This window comes from Microtus pennsylvanicus, chromosome 22 (genome assembly GCF_037038515.1).
Source record: "Microtus pennsylvanicus isolate mMicPen1 chromosome 22, mMicPen1.hap1, whole genome shotgun sequence".
NCBI lineage: Eukaryota > Metazoa > Chordata > Mammalia > Rodentia > Cricetidae > Microtus > Microtus pennsylvanicus.
Window position 1 is genome coordinate 14731617 of NC_134600.1, and position 23570 is coordinate 14755186.

The window sequence follows — 23570 nt, forward strand, 5'->3', positions numbered from 1 at the left end:
AGGCCGCCGCAGCCGCACTCCTCCCTTGCGCTCCACTACCCGGGCCAGCCGAGGGATGGATGGATGGACGTGAGGACGTTTGGACGGCCACGCTGGTCGCTGCGTAGACCCAGCCCACCTGCTGCGGTCTCTACACAAATCAGAACACAGCACAGGCACCGACGTAGCTTTGTTACGGGAGGAGTAACCTTGTAATGGGTATTCCCAACCTGCTTTCTGCCCATGAGTGAATTCAATATTCGAAGTAGAGCAATGTAAGTAATCTAGCAGAAATACCAACTATCACCAAAAAATAGTCTGGAATTTTTCGAAATGGATACTCTGAAAAAATTTCCTCTTTGAAATTGTTAGTGTTTTCAACGTATATTGTTTTTGAAAAAAAAATAAAGAGAAATACAAAGCAAAAAATTACCCATTTTGAAGCTGTTCATTGATTACCATTATTCGCATTTTTCTTTTTTATTTTTAAACAGACCTTTGCATTCGTGTGTGTGTGTGTGTGTGTGTGTGTGTGTGTGTGTGTGAATAAGATCATTAGACTATATTTTAGCAAGCGCCCAAGAGGGAGGGCCGTGGGTTGGTCTCCACAATAAGGCAGTGACGTTCGCCAGCAAACCTGAAGGCCTCTTGTCAGAGTATCAGAGGGAAGGAGGCATAGCTGGCTGCAAGACAGTGTAATTGTTTGGTGCGGAAAGAAGTCTGAGCTCAGGGAGCACTCACTGCTGGATTCGAACTGCATAGGCTATGCGGGGCTCGGTGCTTCTGTGTGTCAGGTTCTCCCCTGGCACAGGAGGAATGATTGCCAGGAGGTGGGGGTAGGCGGCCCTAAACCGGGTTAGGTTACAGCCATAAACTTGTCAGAAGGCCTTGGTCCTGCTTCCTTGGCCTGCAAGTGGCAAGGGTCCTTGGGGCAATGGGAGAGTTTTTCCTCTGTCTTTGGTCCCCAGGGTCTTGGGATGCGCGAATCCCCGCCCTGTTAGGGGCGTGGCGTTGTGTGTGTTGGGGGGAGGGGACAGCGTGCAACCCCGCTTTGCCCCGCCCCTCCCTGTGGCCTCTGGGACTCGCCGGCCCCGCCCATCGCTCTCTCCCTCCTGCTCTCTAGTTAAAAAGCCATTAGGAAGCCAGGCTCTTGTGGGTGACGGAGGGCGCAGCCAGTTGACTCCGAGGCGCGCACAGCGCATCCCTGCGGGTCGCGGAAGTAACGCGGGGCACCCCGGCAAGAGAGCGTTTGAATCGGTTCCCGGGTTGCTTCCAGGCCGCAGCCGAGGAGGTGCTGCGCCGCTGGCCTAGACCCCGAGCCATGGCAGCTGGAGCCGAGGGCACGCGCGGAGTGGGCGTCGCCGCGAAGTGCTCCCGAGGGAGGGCCATGGGGTGTTCACTGCAATCCCGGAGGCCTTTCGGTGGGCTCTGGGACAGGCGGAGGCGTCGACAGCTGCAGGACCGTGTACTGGTTTGACTGCGCGGGAAGGAGTCGGAGCTCAGGGAGCGCACACTGCAGGTCTCCAACCGCGCAGGGTGTGCGGGGTTCCGCGCTGCTGTGTGTCAGGTACGCGCCCGGGCTCGGGAGGGAGGCTTGCGAGGAGGTGGGGGCCTGAAGTCTGGGTGGGTCACCGCCATTAACTCGTCAGACGGCCCTGGTCCTGCTTCCTTGGCCTGCCAAGGCTTGGGCCCCTGAGGCCATGGGAGCTGTCTTCCTGCTGTCGCCTGTCTCCCTCCCGCTCTCTTTCTCCTGTGTGTTTTCCTCTGCCCGCAGGCTGGCTAGGGTTAATGACTGAAGTTTTACAAAGACCAATACAGCGTTGCTCCAGAAGTCCTGATAATTATTTGGATGTTGGACATCAAAGTCTCAGGGGTCCTCCTCAGGAAGACCACACCAGGGTATGGGGAGCTTAGGAACAGTTCCTTACCCAGAGTCAATTTTTTTTTTTTAAAGCATGGCCTCTGTCTCTCTTTCTTTTTAATGATTTATTTATTTTTATTTCATGTGGTTTTTGGTTATTTGAGACAGGGTTTCTCTGTAACTTTAGAACCTGTCTGGAACTAGCGCTTGTAGACCAGACTGGCCTCAAACTCACAGAGATCCACCTGCCTCTGCCTCCCGAGTGCTGGAATTAAAGGCATGCTTCACCACCCCCAGCCTATTTTGCCTACTTGTATGACTGTGAAAGTGTCAGGTCCCCTGTACTGGGGTCACAGACTGTTATGAGCTTCCATGTGGGTACTGGGAATTGAACCTGGGTCCTCTGGAAGAGTAGCCAGTGCTCTTAAACGCTGAACCATCTCTTCAGCCCGAGCTAAAAATCCTTCAATAGAAATCAAATTTAAAAGTAGGACATAGTATGGTAATTTAAAAGACTGGAATAAATGTCACATTGACGCATGTAATTCAAAGGATGAAAAATGTGAGATAGAAATCTCGAGAAAAGTTTAGCCCCAAAGGAAGCTAGAAAGGTAAAACAGCAGGGAGACTCCCTTTCCTCTCCTCACAGAGTACCGTCCACAGGGACCACATTCAGAGCCCTGCCCAGACCCCTCCGTGATGGCAGAAATACACATTGTGTTGCTTTCTTTTCGGGCGCTCACACTCAGTTAGGTTAGTTTTTTAGATACGTGTCTCGTGTAGGCCAAACTGGCTCCTTTTCTGTAATGCCACCACCATGTTGGAATCCCTGAAGGATTCTCTGTGGGATAAGTGTTCCTCCATCCTGGATCTGTAGATCTGTATAATTCCCACCTCACATTTCTTGTGCTTGGATTCACCCGATAATGATGTCTGTATTGTTTTGAGCCGTGGGATTCTGAGTTTCACAGTACTGGATTCGGGAACATCAGGCTCCGTTCCTTGTTCCCAGTGAAGCCAGTGTAAAAAGGGAAAATAACACAAAGTACAGAACTGATGTAGACTGTGTGTCCAGCCTATTTCCAGACCCTGTAAAGGACAGAAAATCCCCCTTTGCGTATGTGTCATGTGGGACACTGTCAGCACATGACACTTGCGAGGTCCAACGGGCAGAACTATGCCGCGTGAGATATGAGAAAGACTGTAGATGGCTGGACAAAATACTTCTGATTCTTGTGTCCACAGAGTTAAAAGTTTCACCGTCATAGCCCTGGAAGGCTATAGCTTCAACAAGAGGCTACTTCTGGCTCTTCTCCTGTGTGGGAAGGAGCCCTCTGTCTCTTCTAGGATTCTGGGGTAACCTCTGACTGCAGGCAGTCAGGCTATCTGTACCCTGGAATTCCTGATGAACACTTATTCTTGCAACTTGATGAGCCTTTCTCCTTGCACCTTTCTCTTCCTTGAAGATGCTATTCAAATGGTTCGTAAAGAAGTCATTCATCCTTACATTAGCCAGGCCTCTCAGCTGCCATCCATATGCTAACCTGGGGACATGAGGGAGGCCAAGATGTTCGGTGTCAGAGCTGAATCTACAGAACAATATGTAAGGTAAGGAGGGCAAGATTCGTTGTGAAGATATGTTCTTAGCACATAACCACCTCTCCTTGCTTTAGGCAGTGTAGTGGCCCACAAATACACACACACACACACACACACACAAACAAACCACCATTGCTATACTTTGAGACAGAGGAACTGTGGTCTCTCTCTCCTCTCTCTCTCTCTCTCTCTCTCTCTCTCTCTCTCTCCTCTATGTCAAACAGGCAATTTAGGTCAGAGTTGACTTCTGCCATACTGCCTATCCAGAGTCATACTGGGTGACTTTGTGTGAAGTCAGAAGTTCCTAGCCCTGAGTGTTTCTGGTGTTGAGTGCCTGGCATTTTTACACTGCATGTAAAATAGGACTGAGAACTGAAATATCTAGCCAGAGCTGTTCCTGGTCTAAGTAAGCGTGTAATCACGTGAAGAGAAGCAGGTGTGGGAGTGCTTCAGGACTGGGGTAAGTGAGCAGACTGTGTAAGGAACCCAGGCACTCCCAGGAGAGGAAGTGACACGCAGCCGCTGCAGGGATGATGTCAGCAGTTCCAGAGAACATCACCTGTGTACTCCATCTGCAGAGTCAGGCAAAGAGCACCAGGCAGGTCCTGCAGCCACCTGCATCAAAGTTGCCATCCTTGGGGCTCAAAACCACAAGGGCAGAGACCCATGTGTCAGTTCATCCAGGGATGAGGACAGTGGACAAATGGCTCTTCCACCTAGTGGAAAACATGTCCAAATGCTATTTCACATGAGTGCCTGCTCTGCTGTGTACATGGCAAATTCATGCACCATAGACTAGAGTGTTCCTGTACTGTGTCCTCTTCAAGTCCCAGTATGATCACAAGCATCATGAAGAAATGATGAGACACTGCAGACATGCCACTGTCCAGAGATGTCTTCTGAGACATGTACCCAAGATCCTAAAAGGACTTCAGAAGACTTCTCCCCTACTTCGACCAATAAGGGTTGCAAGGAACACATTTTAGACTTACTTACCAGTCAGAGTGATGAGATCATCTTATTACATCTTGATAAATGTTCATAGATGATGTTTGTCTTGAATAATCCTGGACCCATTCCTCCAATGATGACAGAGCTCCACCGTGGGTCAGGACTGGGTCAGGAGGGCTAGAGATGGCACATGAATTCCAGCATCTGGTTGATGAGTTTACTGAAAATGATAAGAGGAGGAATGTTCTCTGGAAGTTATCAGATTGGTCAGACTGAAGGCAGGTATGAAAATAGAGGTACAGATTGGTCTACAAAGAGCATCCAGTGAGGACAGACCCAACTCATCAACCGGCCCAGGAACAGTTACTCATAACACAGTGAGCCTGTGCTGCACCTTTGACCACAGCAAATGTGGTGCAGAGTTGAGAATCCCTGAGACTATAGTGAGGAGTAAGCCAACTCTTGACCAGGCTTGCTCTCCTTTTTCCTATCCTATTCCTTCCCCAGTAGAACAGAGTGTGGTGCGTCATGACAACTGATTCGGAACTGTAGGAACCTAGCCTGTCTCACCATGCAGACACCTTGACGTCAGGAAAAGTCCACAAACCAGTCAGCTTCTCTCCAGCGTACATGCCAGCAGACAGCTCATGGCAGCAGCATCCAGGCTTTCTTCTGTCCCAGAACCTGGTGGAGAACAAGGGATCAGCAGAGGAGAGCATGGCATATGCCAGGATGTAGCAAGCCCATGAGACAAAAAAAAGAAGGAAAGTTTGATGAAAAGTTAGCTGCAAGTGAATGACCATTCATGAGACCTAGTGCTGGTAGCTTGTGTTGACAGTCTGTGGGAAAGTCAAGGACTTTAGAAGATTTGTCTTTCAGCCCTGGGTATGTGTGAAACCTGAACATGGAATTCTTTGAACTCTGCCTGGACATTCCTAAATTCAGCCTTCTATGGAAAAGTAGTATCCAGGCTTCTCAGTACCAAATGAGTACTCCAGAATTTAGCTTGCCACAGTGCTTCAGTTCTTGAACATATCACAGTGGCATACAGCAAGATGGGAATTCCCTAACGTGTAACAACTTACTGTGCTTCTCTTGAAACCCTCAGGCCCAGCCCTGGGAGTTTCCCTGAAGGTTCAGCCCATCAATACCACTTTGCATCTGGGCAAGGACTCTTCTCACAAATCATTTGCCAATGCTCATTGCCCATCAGACAGGACAGGTGGGATGGTCTTCCTAACAAGCACCCAAGGAGAATGATGTAGCCCACTAAAAGCAACGAGGTCATTGCCAGAAGACAGGAAAAGGATGACCATGTGTCAGTAGCAACTGACAAAGACCAAAAAGGTGGAGGAAAGGATGGGAACAAGATAAGTTGTCAGAGGGTGCTTAGTGGACCGAAATGGCAAGGGACAAGAGAGTTGACAGTTTTCTAAAGTGTCTTGTCTGCATAGTTTGAACTTGAACTTCCTAAATGTTTACATATACCCAGTCAGAACACTAAAAGCATGCAAGGATAATAATGGAAGCTCACGTGTTTCCAGGTCATACGCTTTGCAGGAGGTTCTAATGACCAGGCAGATTGAGTTCTCCAGGAAGACTGGGAAAGCTTGAAGAACAGCATAGCATTCTGTGAAGGCAGAGAGCAGGGATAGGAGGAGGGCAGAATGAGCAGGAAGTGGAGGTACTTCTGCATCAGACACCACAGCTGCCCTGTAGCCCATGTGCTCCCCACCCGATAAACTCCGGAGTATCTGGGATCTCCAGGCAACAGAAAGAATTGGCAGTCAGGTGGTCAGTGGTTCCCTGTTGGCCAGAAGAAGTGGACTGCTTTCTTGTTGAACTCTCATCTCCCAGCGTGTGCTGTACGACAGCCAGCTCAGGCCTATAGGAGAAGGCAAGCTCCCATGTAAAATTTAGAAAGACACTCTCTCTGCTGTGAGAAAACATGCGATACAGCCACTTTGAAGGAACCCCAGTCTCACTGCTTTACATTCCTAGAGCATATGGGGTTCCACAAAGGCCAGTTCCCTCCATGTGTGCATCAGCAGCTAAGCTCCCTTAGGATGCTCAAGAGAGGACCTTCCACCTCTGCTCCCCTTCCGAGTGTCATCTCACCAAGGGGACCCTGGAAAATTGAGAGATGCATTAAACCTCCTGAGCAGCACAGAGGTGAGCCATGGACCAGTTCAGAAAACAATCGCAGTGTGGTTTAGCTGCTCTATTTGATGGGCGGAGTTGGTGCATAGGCTCTGAAAATGCAGAGGACATCGTGCTGGACGCTGTGAGGACTGACAAGGGGAGGGAATCCTGGGATAACATTCCCTAGGTCTGAGTGTTCCAGGAAAGTGTACGGAAGAGACCAAGAATGGCTGCAGGGCTACAAAGGAAAGCTTCCCACCCTAGCTGTGTAGTGAGAGCTGAGTCACCTTAGAGCTGTATTGAGTGGGACACTGGACGTGGCGACTGTCTGATGTGTTACACGAGGGAGAGAGGTCTGAAAGGTGACTGAGGTCTGGACCATAAGCCAAGGTGCTGGCAGTGAGAACAATGAAATAGGTGTGTGTAATGGGGGCTGTGTTCTTGAGTGCAATCCACCTGTTGATCAGATTTCTTCCTTGCACCAATGCCCCTTTCTAAGTACCCTGTCCTTCCAATAGTGAGAGTTTAGAAGCATTGTCCTTTGATTCTAGCAGGATGTCTATGCCACAACTGGATGGCACTAGAGGAGAAAAGACCATGGTGACCACACTAAATGACAGCTCCAGCATAGGGGTGGGGTTGTGTCTAAGCAGCCATTTCCCACCGCCTAGCCCTAACCAGGGGACCTGGGATCACAATCGCAAAGTGGGCCCTGGAAAGGCTGCAGAAGGGAAGCAGAGAGGTCTGATGAGAAACGGAGGTCTCTCCTTCTGCTTAGGTATATGCAAAGAAAGCATTTCTCAACATCCCCATCCCAGCACCCTTAGTGGGAAGGGTCCTGCTGGATACTACTTTAGGGTATTTTTAAGATGCAGTTTAAAATTAATTTATTTTACATCAGGGCCACATTTTCCCTTTTCTCAGCCCCTTCCTTCATGAACCGCATATATTTTCCAGCCATAATCAACGCCTCCTCAGTTTCAGGGCAGAGTTTGGTGCAAACTAAGCTTCTGCTGCATTTCCTGAGACCTGACACTGCTTTGGGAACTTCCCTATTCCAGAATATAGACATTTTCCCACAGTGACTGAGAACAGAGCCAGGGCCTCTCTTACGGGCACCTGCTCCAGACTGAGCTGCACTCTCAGCCCTCTTCCCACATAGCTGTTCAGAACCTTAGTGTGTTAGCATCAGAAGCTAAGGGCCTCTAAGTTGGCCATCTTACCTGCATCCAAAAATGATGTCCTTGGTGATCTCCTGAGAAAAGACCCTTGGATGGGCAATGCATGGCTTGACTTTTTTTTCCAGAGGGAAAATCTCAGTGCTCATACCACCAAGCCCTTCTGACAGCAGCACCTTGACCTGTCTTCCGGAAGACAGTAATGAGGGGAATTTGTTAGTGTTCCCTTTAAACAGAAGATTCGTTCAAGCAGGGGATAGACCTCTGACCCACTTCCTGCGGTGAGCCCCCTTTCTACCTTGTCTTCATCTCTTCACAGGGTCTTAGAACCTGAACAGGTTTTTGTTTTCCCAGTGCCTCATGGGTCTGACTCGGGCTTTCTCATAGATTCTAGACCCTGTATTTCCTTATTTTATTCCTTGTTTCAAAACTCCTCACTGAGTTCAGGGCATAGGAGCAGACGAGACCTATGGAGTAATGTCATGTATATATTGGAGAATGCAGGAATGGAAGCCAAGAGAACCAAGATGGGTCAAGATCCCACTGGAAGCCCTGCCCCTGCTTATCTGGACTGCAGTTTTTGTTGAAGCGTTGGTTGACGCTGCCAAGTAAGGAGTGGAAAAGGTCCCAACACAAAATAAACCAAGAAGCTTGGACAGTGGAGTCTGGAGCTTCCAGGCTCAGGGACCACACCGTGGCAAAGTCATGCTCTGAGCTTTAGTTTATTCTCATCCCTGAGGAAGGATTAAAGTTCCTGGCTTGCTCTCCTCACATGTAAGCAAGAGCTTCCTTGGCCAAGGGCTCTGAGTATGCTAATGTGAGTAGCAGCGTTCTAAAATTGTACATACTTACAGTTACAGCCAGAGAAAGTTCTAGTAAAGAAAAGGGTATGTGGACCAGGACACTAAGATTCAGTAAGGTCTAAAGTCAGAGAAGTAAGGTGAGAGGTTGAGGGTTCCCCAAAACAACAACCAAGGCAATTTTGAGGGACAGAGATGGTCTCGTTGTCCTGACTGGCATCCAGGGAAAGACAGCAAAACATGTGTGGGCCGAGGCCAAGACTCCCACTCCTCAGAGCCATCCCTGACTTCTCCAGCAAGTGCTGGCATTGCTTCATGTCCATCAGGGTCTCCACCTGCAAAAACATTTGGAGGAAGAAGCAACAGAGTTCAGTCTACAGAGCAGTTGGGGAGAATGAGTTTATACGGTTATCCTGCAACCTCCACATGCTAAGAGCACACACTGGTGCTGCTCACACAGACAGGTGGACACGAGAGACAGACAGACAGAGGGGGAGACAGAGAAGTAAGTGAGGCACTGTAGATGATTTTAAGAGTTTGACAAGGTGACCTGGGCTCTCAGAGCTCACCCATCTGTCTGAAATAGGCTAAGGTTTGTAGGCAACATCCATACCAAAATGGAGCTGATACTGACTGACTCTGCCAAGTCCACGCTAGCACAGGCTAGTAGTAGGAATGTGGACTGGAGTCACTAACCGTTCAGGAAAGGATGGGCGTCACAACTTGACATGAGCCACACAGAGCTGGAAAGAGAAGAAAGGGTTGACCCGAAGGCAGCATGGTCTGGTGGGAAATAATCTAAGACTAGGAAGCATTGGGCCTGGACACAGTGGGGACAGACGGCCCGGTGATGTCTGCTGACTACAGACAAAGTCAGTTATTCTGGGGAGAGGAGAAGAGAGGATGTCTCCTTTGAACCAAGAGGCTGAAGTCTCTGGCCATAGAACTGAGAGATTTCAGTGCTGGGAGCTGTGGTGTTCACTGGGAGCAATGGTGCAGCTAAGAGTGACCTGGGACTCCAGTCTGCACTGAGGAATCATCTAGAAAAGGTTCACCTGTGAGCATGCCTGTAGAGGAGGTATTTGATTATCTTAACTGGTATGGAGAGACGCAACTCTTTAGGGCAGTGCCATTCTGTAGGCTTCGGTCCTAGACTGCAAAGGAGGGGGTACCTCTAGTGGAGTGCAAGCAAGCTTAAATGCATGCATTTATTTCTCTCTGCTCTTGACTGTGGATATGAGATGAGTAGCCACTTTGTACTTGTGCTTTGACATAACACAGTGTAACCTGGAAGTGTAAGTCACAATCAGCATAATGCAAATGAACATAGAAAAGTTTTGTTCCAGATCACACTGACAACCCAGGGATAACAGGTGACAGATGTCTGATGGTTTTCTTCGTCCAACAATATCTTCTTTGAGCTTGGCTCCCCACTCTGTCTCTTGAGGGCATGCTCCTGGAATGCTGCTGTGGAGAGGCCTCGGGTCCTGCAAACATCTGCTCTAGACACATATGCAGGGCACACAGGAACTGGGTATCCAGCTCGTCCTGGCCTTGACACTGTGATGTCAGGCCTCACGAGCTCAGCACACTCTGCCTGTGCAGACAAACTGTAGGGAGACATTGAATTGGCCCCTTTGTGGTTTGACCATTGTCACTTTGCCAACTCACTGGATCCCTAAACAGAGTCTTCCAATCTGGACATCTGTTCTCTATGGACAACAGATCAACATTCCCTGTCCCATTACTGATCCCAGTCCTACTGACTACTGCTAGTCCAGCTGCATCGGATTCCACCTAGGTATGTTCCTGGAGGATTTCTTCCTGAGGAAGTATGCTAAGTTCCAGGTTTCCATCCAAATTGTGTAGACATCTGAACAACCTGTTGGATACAACAAACATACACATTTTTGATTTTTCAAATGAAAAATACATGGTGAAAATGAAATATAAAATACGTATGCATCATCTCTTACGTACTTCCCTATTCCTCACTGCATCTGCCTCCTGACTCTAACACACATGCATCATCTCTTACGTACTTCCCTATTCCTCACTGCATCTGCCTCCTGACTCTAACACGTATGCATCATCTCTTACATACTTCCCTATTCCTCACTGCGTCTGCCTCCTGACTCTAATACGTATGCATCATCTCTTACGTACTTCCCTATTCCTCACTGCATCTGCCTCCTGACTCTAACACACATGCATCATCTCTTACGTACTTCCCTATTCCTCACTGCGTCTGCCTCCTGACTCTAACACGTATGCATCATCTCTTACGTACTTCCCTATTCCTCACTGCGTCTGCCTCCTGACTCTAATACGTATGCATCATCTCTTACGTACTTCCCTATTCCTCACTGCGTCTGCCTCCTGACTCTAACACACATGCATCATCTCTTACGTACTTCCCTATTTCTCACTGCATCTGCCTCCTGACTCTAATACGTATGCATCATATCTTACGTACTTGCCTATTCCTCACTGCGTCTGCCTCCTGACTCTAATACGTATGCATCATCTCTTACATACTTCCCTATTCCTCACTGCGTCTGCCTCCTGACTCTAATACGTATGCATCATCTCTTACGTACTTCCCTATTCCTCACTGCGTCTGCCTCCTGACTCTAATACGTATGCATCATCTCTTACGTACTTCCCTATTCCTCACTGCGTCTGCCTCCTGACTCTAATACGTATGCATCATCTCTTACGTATTTCCCTATTCCTCACTGCATCTGCCTCCTGACTCTAACACACATGCATCATCTCTTACGTACTTCCCTACTCCTCACTGCATCTGCCTCCTGACTCTAATACGTATGCATCATCTCTTACATACTTGCCTATTCCTCACTGCGTCTGCCTCCTGACTCTAATACGTATGCATCATCTCTTACGTACTTCCCTACTCCTCACTGCATCTGCCTCCTGACTCTAACACACATGCATCATCTCTTACGTACTTCCCTACTCCTCACTGCGTCTGCCTCCTGACTCTAATACGTATGCATCATCTCTTACGTACTTCCCTACTCCTCACTGCGTCTGCCTCCTGACTCTAATACGTATGCATCATCTCTTACGTACTTCCCTACTCCTCACTGCATCTGCCTCCTGACTCTAATACATATGCATCATCTCTTACGTACTTCCCTACTCCTCACTGCGTCTGCCTCCTGACTCTAATACGTATGCATCATCTCTTACGTACTTCCCTACTCCTCACTGCATCTGCCTCCTGACTCTAACACACATGCATCATCTCTTACGTACTTCCCTACTCCTCACTGCGTCTGCCTCCTGATTCTAATACATATGCATCATCTCTTACATACTTGCCTATTCCTTACTGCGTCTGCCTCCTGACTCTTTCAGAGGAGCCACTTTGGTGTTGAACACACGCCCGGTTTGTGGATTTGAAGCCCATGGGAAGTAACACAATCTTGACAGGCAAACTCTGATTCTCCTGCACAGTCCTCTGAAGCACTCGATGGTCTGAGGGAGGCATGATTTTTCCATGTTGGAGTCAGGCCCAGGTGGCAGGGGCATTTCTTCTTCTACCCTGCTGTGGTAGACACATGGGGCAGATGCGGCCTTGGTCAGCGGGGCATGGCTCGAAGTGGGGCTTTTCTTCTGGGAACACCATAGAGGCATGGAGACACTCCGGTTTATCTTCTGCCCTGATAGTGTCAGCACATCAGGCAGGTGCTGTTGTGAAGGCCGGGTGTGAAGAAGGCCAAAGGTGGGCTCACTGGCTCTTCTTTTTAGGTAACGACCCGATGTTAAAGGAGGGACTGGAGATGGTGGAGGTGCAGGGCCAGGGTCTGCCGTAGTGAATGAGGAGGTGGAGTCAAGCCCCTGGTGTTCCTGTTCTTGTAGTAACAGGTATGTCCCCATTATCTCATCGTATTTCCGCTTCTGCAGTGAGTCAAAGATCTCGTTGGCAGCAAACCCATGGTCAAACAGCTTGTCAACAATCTTAGGATCTGGGTAGGGGTCACTAGAGATGTTTTCTTCAGGGTTCTTGACCCATGGATGATGTTGAAGGTCTTCAATGGAGGGCCTCCTCTCTAGGGCAACTGTTAAGATTTGGTGAATGAGATTTTCAAGTTGCCCAGAGATGTGAGCTGGGATGTTATACATGCCAATAGTGATCTTTTTCTCGGTCTCTTCCAGGGTGCTTCCTCTGAAGGGGTGGTGCCCAGTGGTAATAAAATAGAGCAGCACACCCAGACTCCACACGTCTGCCTTCTTCCCATCATAGCCTTCCCTCAGAACCATTTCTGGGGCATTGTAGGTCTTGGTCCCACAGCACCCATACAGCACAGTGCCAGCTCCACACATGGTAGCAAGGCCAAAGTCTCCCAGCTTCACATTTCCATGTGCATCTAGCAGGATGTTTGGGGGCTTCAGGTCTCGGTGGACGATGTCATGGTCATGGCAGCACCTTATGGCTGACACTAGCTGCCCAAATATTACCTGTGCGTGTCCCTCCTGCAGCCTGCCTTCTTCTTTAACCAGTTGGTACAGATTGCCTCCCGGCACATACTCTGTTATTATATAGCAGTATTTTGTGGTCGTTAAAACCTGGAAGAGGCGGATGATGTGTGGATGTCGCATGGTTTCCAGTGCTGCTATCTCTGATAGAACGAGGCGCAGGTGTTTCTTCACATTTTCTACAACTTTAATTGCGACGGCCACGCCTGTGCGGCGATGGAGGGCCAGTTGTACATAGCCAAATCCACCCTGGCCGATGGTGTACAGTATTTTGTACTGCTTGTTTAGGCTCCCCTTTTGGGAGAAGCAGGGCATGAGGCTTGGTATTTACTGGCCTCCTGTCCAGAAAGGTTGTGCCGGAGATCAAATAGACAGCTCTAATTAAGACACGAATGAAGGAGTCCCACAGGTCACAGAACCAGCTCCATGGTCTCTGGACAGAAATGCAGCCTAGGCTACAGCCTTATATGCAGGCCGCCCATTCTTCCATCTCAGTGACTGTTTGTGAGGTCAGAGCAAGAAATGGACCAATAGCAGCAGGCTGTAGCCTACAGTGACTGTCTCCCTGTCTGACCACAGGCAGCTTTCCCCTACTTAGGAAAAGGCAACTAGCATCCTCCAGCTTCGGCCTCAGTAGATCAAAGAGACAGATGCTTACTCGTTGAGAGATTCCAGCCAGCACAGTGGCAGTGGCCTTTGTAGCTGTATCCTAAGGACCTCAAACTGTGTCTGGCTCTTTAAGGATGGGATACAGTTTGAACAGGTATCCTACAAAAAGACAAAGTCCTTAGGAGATTCTGTCAAAGCCATGTTTACAGTCTTCCATTTTTGGGGTCAGAGGGAATAAAGGGCATGGGGAGTTCTTGGTCACTCTCTATCCTGAACCTGTTAGTCCTGGTCCTGGTCCAGGGGCCACTGTTGTGGAGGAAGGGGGCACTTTAAGTATGAATGCTCAGAAAGTAGGACATGGCCCCCTGGGGTCTCTTGGGCTTGAAGTTGCTTTCTTCTTTAGGAAGCAGTGGTAGTTGGAAGAAGAGGGCCCTAGGCTGTTTTTGTGCCTGTTCACCTCATGGCGTCCAGGGCAACCACTGTGGCGACTCAGCTCCTTATAGATAGGAGATCTGATTTCTCTCTTGTGATCCTGAGGGTTGATTGGCCTTCTGACCAGTGACCAGGGACGATCAGGGCAGCTTCTAGAGCACGGTTGCCCCCTCTCGTCTGCTTCTCGAGCCATCTCCAGCCAATCCTATCTCACAGTTCCTGAGAGTCTCTATTCTGGATCTTGCCTCTGAACCAGATTTTAATCTCTTGCTGTCTTTGAGACAAACATAAACTAGTTCATAAGGAGTGGTGGGAACCGAGAGACCAAAGTAAAACGTCCACTCTGTTCTGACTCATCTTCCCAATCGTGAGCACACCTCCTCCTCCTGAAGGAAGGGACTAGGGCACTCCATGGCAGTGGGGCCAGCATTCATGTGCTTGCTGTCCCACACTATGAACAACAGCATCTTAGGGAGGAAAGGGTTTATTTAGTTTGTATGTTCCAATCAAAGCCCATCACCGAGGAAAGTCAGGGTAAGGACTCAAGCAGGGCAGAGGCAAGAGCCCTGGGGTAAAGTTAGCTTGCTCAGCTTGCTTTCTCATATGAAACAGGACCACTTCCCAGGGCTGCTCCCCCCCCCCCACACACACAGTGGGCTGGTAGAGCTAGAGCCTCATCAGTGATGAAGGAAGTGGTCCACGGAATGATCACAGGATGAAGTGATGGAGCCAATTTCTTACTGAGTTTTCCCTCCCCTGTGACTCATTTGTGTAAAGTTGGCAGAACCAACCAGTACTCCTGCCCTCTCTGTCAGAGACTACTTCCTGTCCTGCATTCTGAGAAGTGGCAGTGACTCTAAGAAGTTGGTTGCTCCAGGATCAAGATGTATTTATTATCCACACAATGTCAGCAACATCTTCCCGGGCAGGAGCTGACTCAGCTTGACTCTGCAGGTTTTCCAGATATTCCTCTGTGCCCTCCCCTACCCTCGTGAAGCCCTCCCGTTTCTTGGCCTGAAGTGATTTTTGTGAAATTTTTTTCTTCTCTTTAAGTGCACCTTGGATTCCCAGACCTGAACCTGCTCTGGGTACTATGACAGGCTCTAGGTTTAAGAGGCAGATATCTGGGGCACATATCTGAGGGTGTTTCTGAAAGAAGTGTCTCTGAGTTAGTAAGACCCACCCTGAAGATTATGTGTGGAACAGTTCCTCAGGCTGCATCGCCAGCAGTGAAAATCTGAGAAAACTACTGGAACCTCAGCAGTCAGACTGTCTGGGACTCCTGACTGTGACACAGTGTGACCAGTTGTGAAAATCTGAGAAAACTACCGGAACCTCAGCAGTCAGCTGTCTGGGACTCCTGACTGTGACACAGTGTGACCCTTGTGAAAATCTGAGGAAATTACTGGAACCTCAGCAGTCAGCTGTCTGGGACTCATGACTGTGACACAATGTGACCAGTTGCTCTCTCTCCTTTGACCTGCTTTCCCCACCATGATGTACTGTGGCAACAAAGTCTGAGCCAGAGCATACCCTCCTTCTTGGGTTGCTTTTCTTAGGTATCTTCTCAGAGCAAGAAGAAAAGTAAGTCCCAGGTGTCCCCATCAAAGCTGGAGATGTGCTCTTGTCCTTCTTCCTTTCCCTTTTCCAAGTCACAGTGGGATCACCAAAGCCTCCCCAACTGTGTACAGAACCTCACTCTTTGAGACCACACACATTTCCATTGATTTTCCCTCCCTCTCCGTGTACTGACCAGGAGGCAAGTCTGCTGCTGACCCTTACATGGATCTACACTTGAGGTGGACAAAGGAAGGTGCTCACATCTTGAGATGAATTGCCTCCTAGACTGCTGTGTCTGTGTGCGATTGTCTGCGCATGAGCTTGCGGTTCTCCAATGCCCTAAACGGAGGCAACTGGCCCACTACAGCTGGTTAGTGCTTTTCTCATTTAGCCCTCAAATATATAATATTCAGATACTAAGCATGCAGCATGATCATTTCAGAGAGGAGGAAGACTCAATACTAGGAATGCCAGAAGACTCAAAAGCAAGGAAATCCTCTTAATGGAGCTATTTCCTTCCATCCATGGACGCAGTCCTGAGAGTCATGACCCTTCTGACATCACAGGAGTAGAGAAAAGCCCATTAGTCCTAGCTCTTGGTCATGGCCCTGGGACAGACTGCAGAGCTCAGCAGAGGCGGAAAGATGTCCTAGAATGCCAGCATATTCAATGAGGACAGTCGCAGCGCCCCCTGTATGTGTCCCGGGGAAGCATCAGGAATAGGATTGGTAGACAGAGGCTGGTTTCTCCAAGACACTGGAGATTAGGCTCAAGGGTTTAGATATGTGTGTGTGTGTGTGTGTTTGGATGTACATACACGAGTTTTGTATGTGTGTCCACTCAATGGAGTCCAGGCATCTATGAACCTGGTAGATGAACAAGGAGACTGAGAGCATCCTAGAGCCCTCCCTCTGGTTTCCCACAATAAAGACAACTGCCAGGGGCCAACCCAAGCAATTGACGGGTTTCAGAGAGCAGACAAGGAGGAGGCGATGTAAGAATTGAATCAGACCATTGATGGTTGGAAATCTCGAAGCCTGATTGGCTAGAAATCAGGGTGCTTTTTATGTATATCCAACTTCTTTATTTATATACAACTCAGTTGAGAGTTCTAAAACATAGATCATATCATTTCGGTCCCTAGACATGTATTTAACTTTGTCTTGTGTGTCTGAGGTCATATGTTTAGTCATCATTAATAAACTGTGATAGAACATATATAGCATTTACAGTCACTTTCCATCACCATTCACATAACCCTACATCTGGGCCACTCTTGCTGTTTCAAGGATGCTAGACACAAAGAAAATCTCCAAGCCAGTCTGGCAGATGGCCGTGTCCCAAGTAGTACATTATTAAACCTGAATGGACACAATGCCAATTTTCAACAGATCCAAGAAAAATCCTCAGGCCAAAGCTACTGCAGAAATTATTCCATTTCTGGCATAATGCAGTGTTTACATTTTTATCATTATAGAATGTATTTATATGTCTAATCCAAATACCATTTTGATTCTACAAACCAATTTTAGATTTGTTGAGAAAGCAACCAGGAAATCCAATCCTACACAAAATCTCTTCAGAGGAAATACTACAAATAAGCCTAACGACGCAGAGGAAATGTGTGCCACTCATCCCAGCCCTTGAGAGGCAGAGCAGGCGGCACACCCTTGAGTGTGAGGACAGCCTGGTCTCCAATGTGAGTTTCTTGACAGTCAGAGCTACACATTTAGACCCTGCCTCAAAAAAAGAGAAAGAGATGAAGAGGAGCAGAGGAAGAGGTGTAGAGTGAAGAAAGAAGGAAGACGAAGAGGAGGAAGAAAAAACATGCTGCTGGAACTATCCCAATACCACACATCTACAGAAACAAGACTTGTCACTGGAATCAAATGGAGGACTGAAAATAAGTCCACATGCCAAGACTCACCTGAATCTATCTAGTTGATGAAGGAAAACTATAGGTAAAGGAACAGCTTTCTCAACAAATGCTGTAGGGAAAACGGAAAATCAGCATGTAAGAGAGTGAACTCCTCATGACCCCACATCTGGATCATTCTGAATGCATCAAAGCCACAAAGATAAGACCTGAAGTGCTGCAGGAAATCAGAACACACTTTACCACGTAATCTAGGAAATCGTGTCAGGAATTCACAAGCGGGCTTATGTGAAACTGAAAACAAACAAAGGGAAAGTGGCCACTGTAAAGGGACACCTGCAGAACAGGCAAAAAAACAGAAAGTCATCAGCTCTAGATCTGATTGACACTTCTAACACATGGAAAGCTGTAAATGACACAGCAGAAACCACTTCATCCAATCCATGAACAGGACAGTGGACTGAGGAGATGGTCCTCAGAGGAAGAAAGACAAACTCGAACAAGTGTTCACCGTGCTCATTATCCGTGATAGGGAATAAAAAGTGTTTGGAAGTCACCTCTCACCCTGGTTACAATGGCTAGTACCTAGGAAAGCAAGGCCAACAGGTGCCGTGCAAGGTGTGGAGAACATGGATGCTTACACACTGCTAGTGGGAACTGAACCTAGGGGCAGCCTCCTTGACTGCCAGCACTGAGTTCCTCAGAGAGACTAAACTAGGATTGCTGTCTAACCCATCAATGGACGACAGGGATGCTTACATAGCCAGGTTCACAATAGCTCAGAAAAGGAACAGCCAGGATGCTCGCCAACACATGAACGGGGACAAGAAATCTGGAACATTGGGACATCGGTAACTGCAGAGGAACATGAGAAGCTATGAAGCCCCTTAGGAAACAGACATGCCAGACATGACCTGGTAAGCCACAGCGTTGGGGCAATACATAGATTAATGGAGATGAATTAATTTAAGATATGAGCTAGTCAGAAATATGCTTAAGCTATTGGCCAAACAGTATTGATTTCCAATTATTCAATAATATTCATTATTTCAATATGGTTTCTGTGTGGTTATTTCGGGACTGAGCAGCCAGGAACAAACAAGCGGCCTCCTACAACATCACATTACAGCTTCTGTGACTAAATTGATTTTTTTCCTTCTCTCTTTTCTTTTTTTCTCCTAAATTTTATATTATTTTATTCTGGGGAGGAGGAGGTTGTAAGGGCAGAGGGTGGATATGAAGGGATGGGGAAATGAATGGAACGGAGATGCATGATGTGAAAGACACAAAGAATAAATAAAAAGAAAAATATTGAGAGTAGACACAGTTGGCTCTTCCAAATCAAAGGAGTGATGCCATCTTCTCAGTGCTTAGCATACTGTTGCCTATGGGTTTGCAACATTTATCTTTACTATGTTTAAATATGACTCTTGAATTATTAGATGTTTGTTTTTGTCCAGGAATGATGGCACAGACCTTTACTCACAGTATTCATGAAGCAGAGATGGGAGGATCTCTGAGTTGGATCCTAGATTGCTCTACATAGTGAGTTCTAGGACATCTAGGGCTATATAGTAGACCCTGGCCTAAAAAGTAAAAGAATAATAATAAAAAAAATAACAAATAACTTCCATTTCAATCTCTCTCATATTTCCCAATTCTTTGTTAAAATTTCTGTCACTTCATACACCTAAAACACGCAAATATTTCCTTGTCCTCATAATGCTGAGATGAAATAATAGCTACTTTAAAGTCCTTGAGCTGGGCATGGAGGCAAACTTTAAGAATCAGATGTGAGAAGCTGACTCGGGAAGTGTGCTCAAGGCCAGACTGGGCTACGTAAAGATGTATGTGACTAATCATAGAGGAGTGAAAGTTTTATCTAATAAATTCTTTCCTGAGGATGGCACTTATTGATTTCACTCTCTTGAAAACTTGATCTTCTTTCCCTGGCTACATGTGAGGAGAGGCATTAAGTTCTATCCCAACCGTGGGCCATCACATGTCTCAGACTCTGGATCCTATCGAGAGTCCTTGACAGGGCTGGAGAGATGGCTCAGAGGTTAAGAGCACTGGCTGCTCTTCCAGAGGTCCTGAGTTCAATTCCCAGCAACCACATGGGGGCTCACAACCATCTGTACTGAGATCTGGCTCCTTCCTCTGGCGTATGGGCATACATCAAGGCAGAATGTTGTATACATAATAAATAAATAAATCTTAAAAAAAAAGAGTCCTTGACAATGTTTCTGTTTTGGTAGGAAACCAACTAGACTGTGTCCTAATTGCTACCCAGTGAGAACAATGTATGAAGGTTAAACGCAAAGAGAGAAGAAATGAAACTATCCATATTCTGCTCTAATCTAATACTGTGATCTGCCACCCCCCAGGGAACACTGTCAAGTCTTCAGCAGAATGCACCATGTCCACAAGATCCATTTGGACAACCTGAAAAAGGAGACCATGAATTCAACTGACATTTTGGACTATTTAATAGAGGTATCTGTTGTACATGTGGCTTTAGTTCAACATAAATACAGCATTTTTCTCTGGAAACATAACCTGAGTTGGAAATGAAACCTGAAGAGAAGACACTTGAGTTCACCAACTTGTTTCTCCTCAGCATGTTAGCAATGATCCCAAAGGAGGGTTCTGGCAGCAGTTCAGGACTCAGGCCCAGGGCAGGAATGAGGGAAGACTCCTTGTATGTCAAAGGCCCTGCTCAAGTCCAAGGCTTGTACTTGTGTTCCCCTGCTCAGCTTCAGATTCCTCACACAGCCCCGGAACGAGGTCTGGCTGGTCAGACAGTTCTGCTTGATGTGGGCTGTTGAGAAAACAAGAGATAAGCCTTGCTCAATTTTGTTGATACAAAACGTTGTACATAAAAGACAAAAATAATCTAAGTAGATCTTCTGTCAAACTAGGCTATTTCCCACACACGTGGCTTTAGTGGATGGCAGAATTCCTCGGAACTGTTAACACTTGAAGACATAGCCGTGACTTGAAAAATCATGCAACAGGCGTTAAGGATTTGCAGTAATTTCTCAGGACATCTTAAATGCTCAATTCAAAATGCAAAATTGGTGCAAGAGGATGAAGCCTGCCTAACCCTGTGACTTAGAACCCGACCTTGGGAGCCATCGAGGGAAGAGGTACAATCATCTGCTTGCCATCAGAACCAATGTTCTCAGTGAGAAATGTGTGTGTGAGGGTTATGCTAAATTCCCCAAGAATGTTTAGGTGTGATATTCTAAACAGCTTTTCTAAAACCATGAGACTTGTCACTGAACCGTGTATCTCTCAATCCCTAGCCTGTATTCCTCTGAGGTTCTACCTTCCTGGGACTGGGCTTCCCGTAAGGTAAACAGACTGGAGTCATACATACCAGGATAGCCGCCCACATAAATGGGATCATTAGTGTCGGCCGAGGTGGAATGGGTGTGAGGACTTTCAGCCCTAACAGGATTCCCATCCACAGTCAGGGCAATGCGGTGTTTGCTTTTCTGGGCTTGGAGCGTGTGCCATTTCCCGTCACAGAGAGTTCTGGAGGCTCTGGGCTCGTATGTGGCTGTTATCCTACCAGCGCCATTGTTGACGTGAAATAAGACCTGAAGAAAGCAAACACTTGGGTGAGGTTTTTCTGTTCAAGACCACCGTCTTCTTTGCACTAGATCTCAGCCAGAAGACCAAGAAGCCATGGAGCACAGAGCATTGATGAATTGTTCCCACTGTGGGAAATCTAAGGGCCAAGAACCTGGAAATGAAATGCTAAAAACAAGCAAGTAGGTTCATGGGAGCCTGCAAGGAGACTTCTGTTCCACTGGACTTTTCTGTGTGCCCTGGTGCCTCCTACTTACACGGACACAGTCAGATTGGCTCAGAGCGCACGTCAGTGACCTCACTTTAATCGAGTTATCCTTTCATTCACATTTATTTATTGTGTGTATCTGTGTGCCCATGCATGAGCACATACAGAAACCACAGACCAACTTGCTGGAATTGGTTCTTTCCTACCATCCTGTGAATCCTGGGGGTTGAACTGAGGTTGTTGGAATTGGCACCTGGCATTTATGCCCAGGAAGCCATCTCACTAGCTCCTAATTACCTCCTTAAAGTCTAAACAAGATCACATCCTGAGAGGTAAGAGTAGGTAGGGCTTTAGCATGTGAATTTGAGGGACACCATCTTTGTTGCCTTCCAAAGGGAACACTGAAGCATCTTATAATAAAACTGGTGGCAGAGCTCACCAGGAGAGGGAAACCCAAGACGCCAATGTCCATAGTTTCTGTGGCTAAGTGTGGCACGGCATACATGCCCATTTCTCTCATGTGCCAGACAGTGGGATGGATGGTAGCTCCAGCTGAAGATGCAGCCTTGGCGAAGACACTTGGGAAGTCTAGTCCCCAAGGGTTGAAGTGTACATGGCCTAGGAGATGTCACCACCTAGTGGCAGCACTGAGACCCCAGGCCATTTGTGCCAACAGTCAAACGTATAGGGGCCCCTGAGGACCAACTTCAGGGGCCCCAACTGACACCCCACAGAAAGAGAGGGGACCCCAACTCCCCTCCGCATGTTCATGTGGCCCCAAAGGGGAGGAAAGGGACAATGAACACCAGGAACAGCTATGGCATGGAAGCAGGGCACCTACCTTGCCGTCTACAATCTCTAGGCCAATGGCATCCACTTTGGCACTGCTGATTCCCAGGAGGACGCCATTCTTAGAGGAGGTGCGGAACTCCAGAGTGATGTTTAAATCTAATCGCACTCTGTAGCCTTCCTTGACTGAAAAACACAGGACACACTGTCACTGAGAGAACCCACAAGATGGACTTTCCAGGCTGCCTTTGGCTGGCTAAGCATTCATGGTATTGGCCAAGTTCAAGATCATGCTACGCTCCCACCCCATCCTCTGGGTCTCAGCTCTTCCATTCCCCAGTAAGAAGAAACATTGCTTTTTTTTTCCTGCTTCTGTTTGTTTTAATGGAGTCTTGCTATGTAGTCAAGCTGTCCTGACTCTGCGTCCTGAGTGCCGAGATCACGGATGTACACAACCATTGGTACGTTGGTACACTGCCATTGAAGAGGGTGTTCAGTCACAAACCAGAGCAAGCACCGGCAGGGACTTCCGTCATCTGCAGCCCTGGGGACATCTCGTGCCTTCAGTCTGGTGATCTTTCCATGTGTTGTAGATTTATCCCCCTTAGACTTTAGCTTCTTAATTTGTATGTACCTTGGATAGCATCATTTACTGGTTTGAATCAGCTTCTACAGTAGGTATTTGCAAAGTGGGAATTGAATAATTTTATTCTTTAATTCAAAGGACAAAAAGAGTTTGATATTGTTAATAGAAGGCATTTGTCACCATGCCTGGGGTTGACAATAGAAGGCATTTGTCACATGCCGGGGCTGAATAAAAAGGGAAAGGTGATGCTATCATAGCCTAGACAGAATAAATGTCCTACTTGCATATGTTGGAATTACAGATGCACACGCCTGCTTTTTTTGTTTGTTTCTCAAGATACGGCTTCTCTATGTGTAGACACGGCTATCCTGGAACTAACTCTGTAGACCAGGCTGGCCTCGAACTCACAGAGATCTGCCTCTGCCTCCTGAGTGCTGGGATTAAAGGTGTGCGCCACCGCTCAGCTGACACACCTGCTTTCTAAATCAAAGGTCTTTATTAACTTGGACAGGGAACATGCCCTACATAAACCTGGGGAAGGTGCAGATGAAGCCAGGAGCTCGTGACTGTCCAGATCTGCAAGGAGAAGGCCTCGTTAGGCCTCCTGCAGGGCACAAGACCGGTGCAGGCTTCTGCACAAACAGGCAAAACACTGGAAAGAGATCAGAGCACTGAATGGAAGAAACACGGTCTTAGGCAGTCTTTCCAGCTGAGTCCTAGCCTCTCAGTGTTTCCTGGATCCACATCAGCTTAGAGTACACACTAAACCCAGGGTGCTCCTTCCAGACGTCAGCTTAGAGTACACACTAAACCCAGGTGCTCCTTCCAGACGTCAGCTTAGAGTACACACTAAACCCAGGGCGCTCCTTCAAGACATCAGCTTAGAGTACACACTAA

At 47.6% G+C, this 23570-nt stretch overlaps 2 protein-coding genes and 1 long non-coding RNA gene across 3 annotated transcripts in view; 1 reads left to right on the forward strand and 2 right to left on the reverse strand.

The window, feature by feature from the left end:
* The first annotated feature begins 1056 nt into the window (after positions 1-1056).
* Positions 1057-22968, forward strand: LOC142839734 (uncharacterized). Its single transcript, XR_012908824.1, has 2 exons — positions 1057-1546; positions 19881-22968. It is a non-coding gene; the product is annotated as an uncharacterized LOC142839734 (long non-coding RNA).
* Positions 11859-13331, reverse strand: LOC142840023 (putative sperm motility kinase W). Its single transcript, XM_075956503.1, has one exon. It carries the CDS (start codon positions 13329-13331, stop codon positions 11859-11861), a length of 1473 nt encoding a protein of 490 aa, XP_075812618.1.
* The window catches only part of Lama1 (laminin subunit alpha 1), a 121466-nt gene continuing 118049 nt past the window's right edge, over positions 20154-23570 (reverse strand). The window contains exons 61-63 of the mRNA XM_075956011.1: positions 22140-22273; positions 20876-21098; positions 20154-20314 (exon numbers count right to left, since the gene is read on the reverse strand). Of these exons, the coding sequence (XP_075812126.1) occupies positions 20154-20314; positions 20876-21098; positions 22140-22273 (518 nt within the window). The remainder of the gene's footprint in view (positions 20315-20875; positions 21099-22139; positions 22274-23570) is intronic.

Coding starts and splice junctions, on each gene's coding strand:
- LOC142840023 (XM_075956503.1), bottom strand. CDS start 13,331: ATGCCCTGCTTCTCCCAAAAGGGGAGCCTAAACAAGCAGTACAAAATA.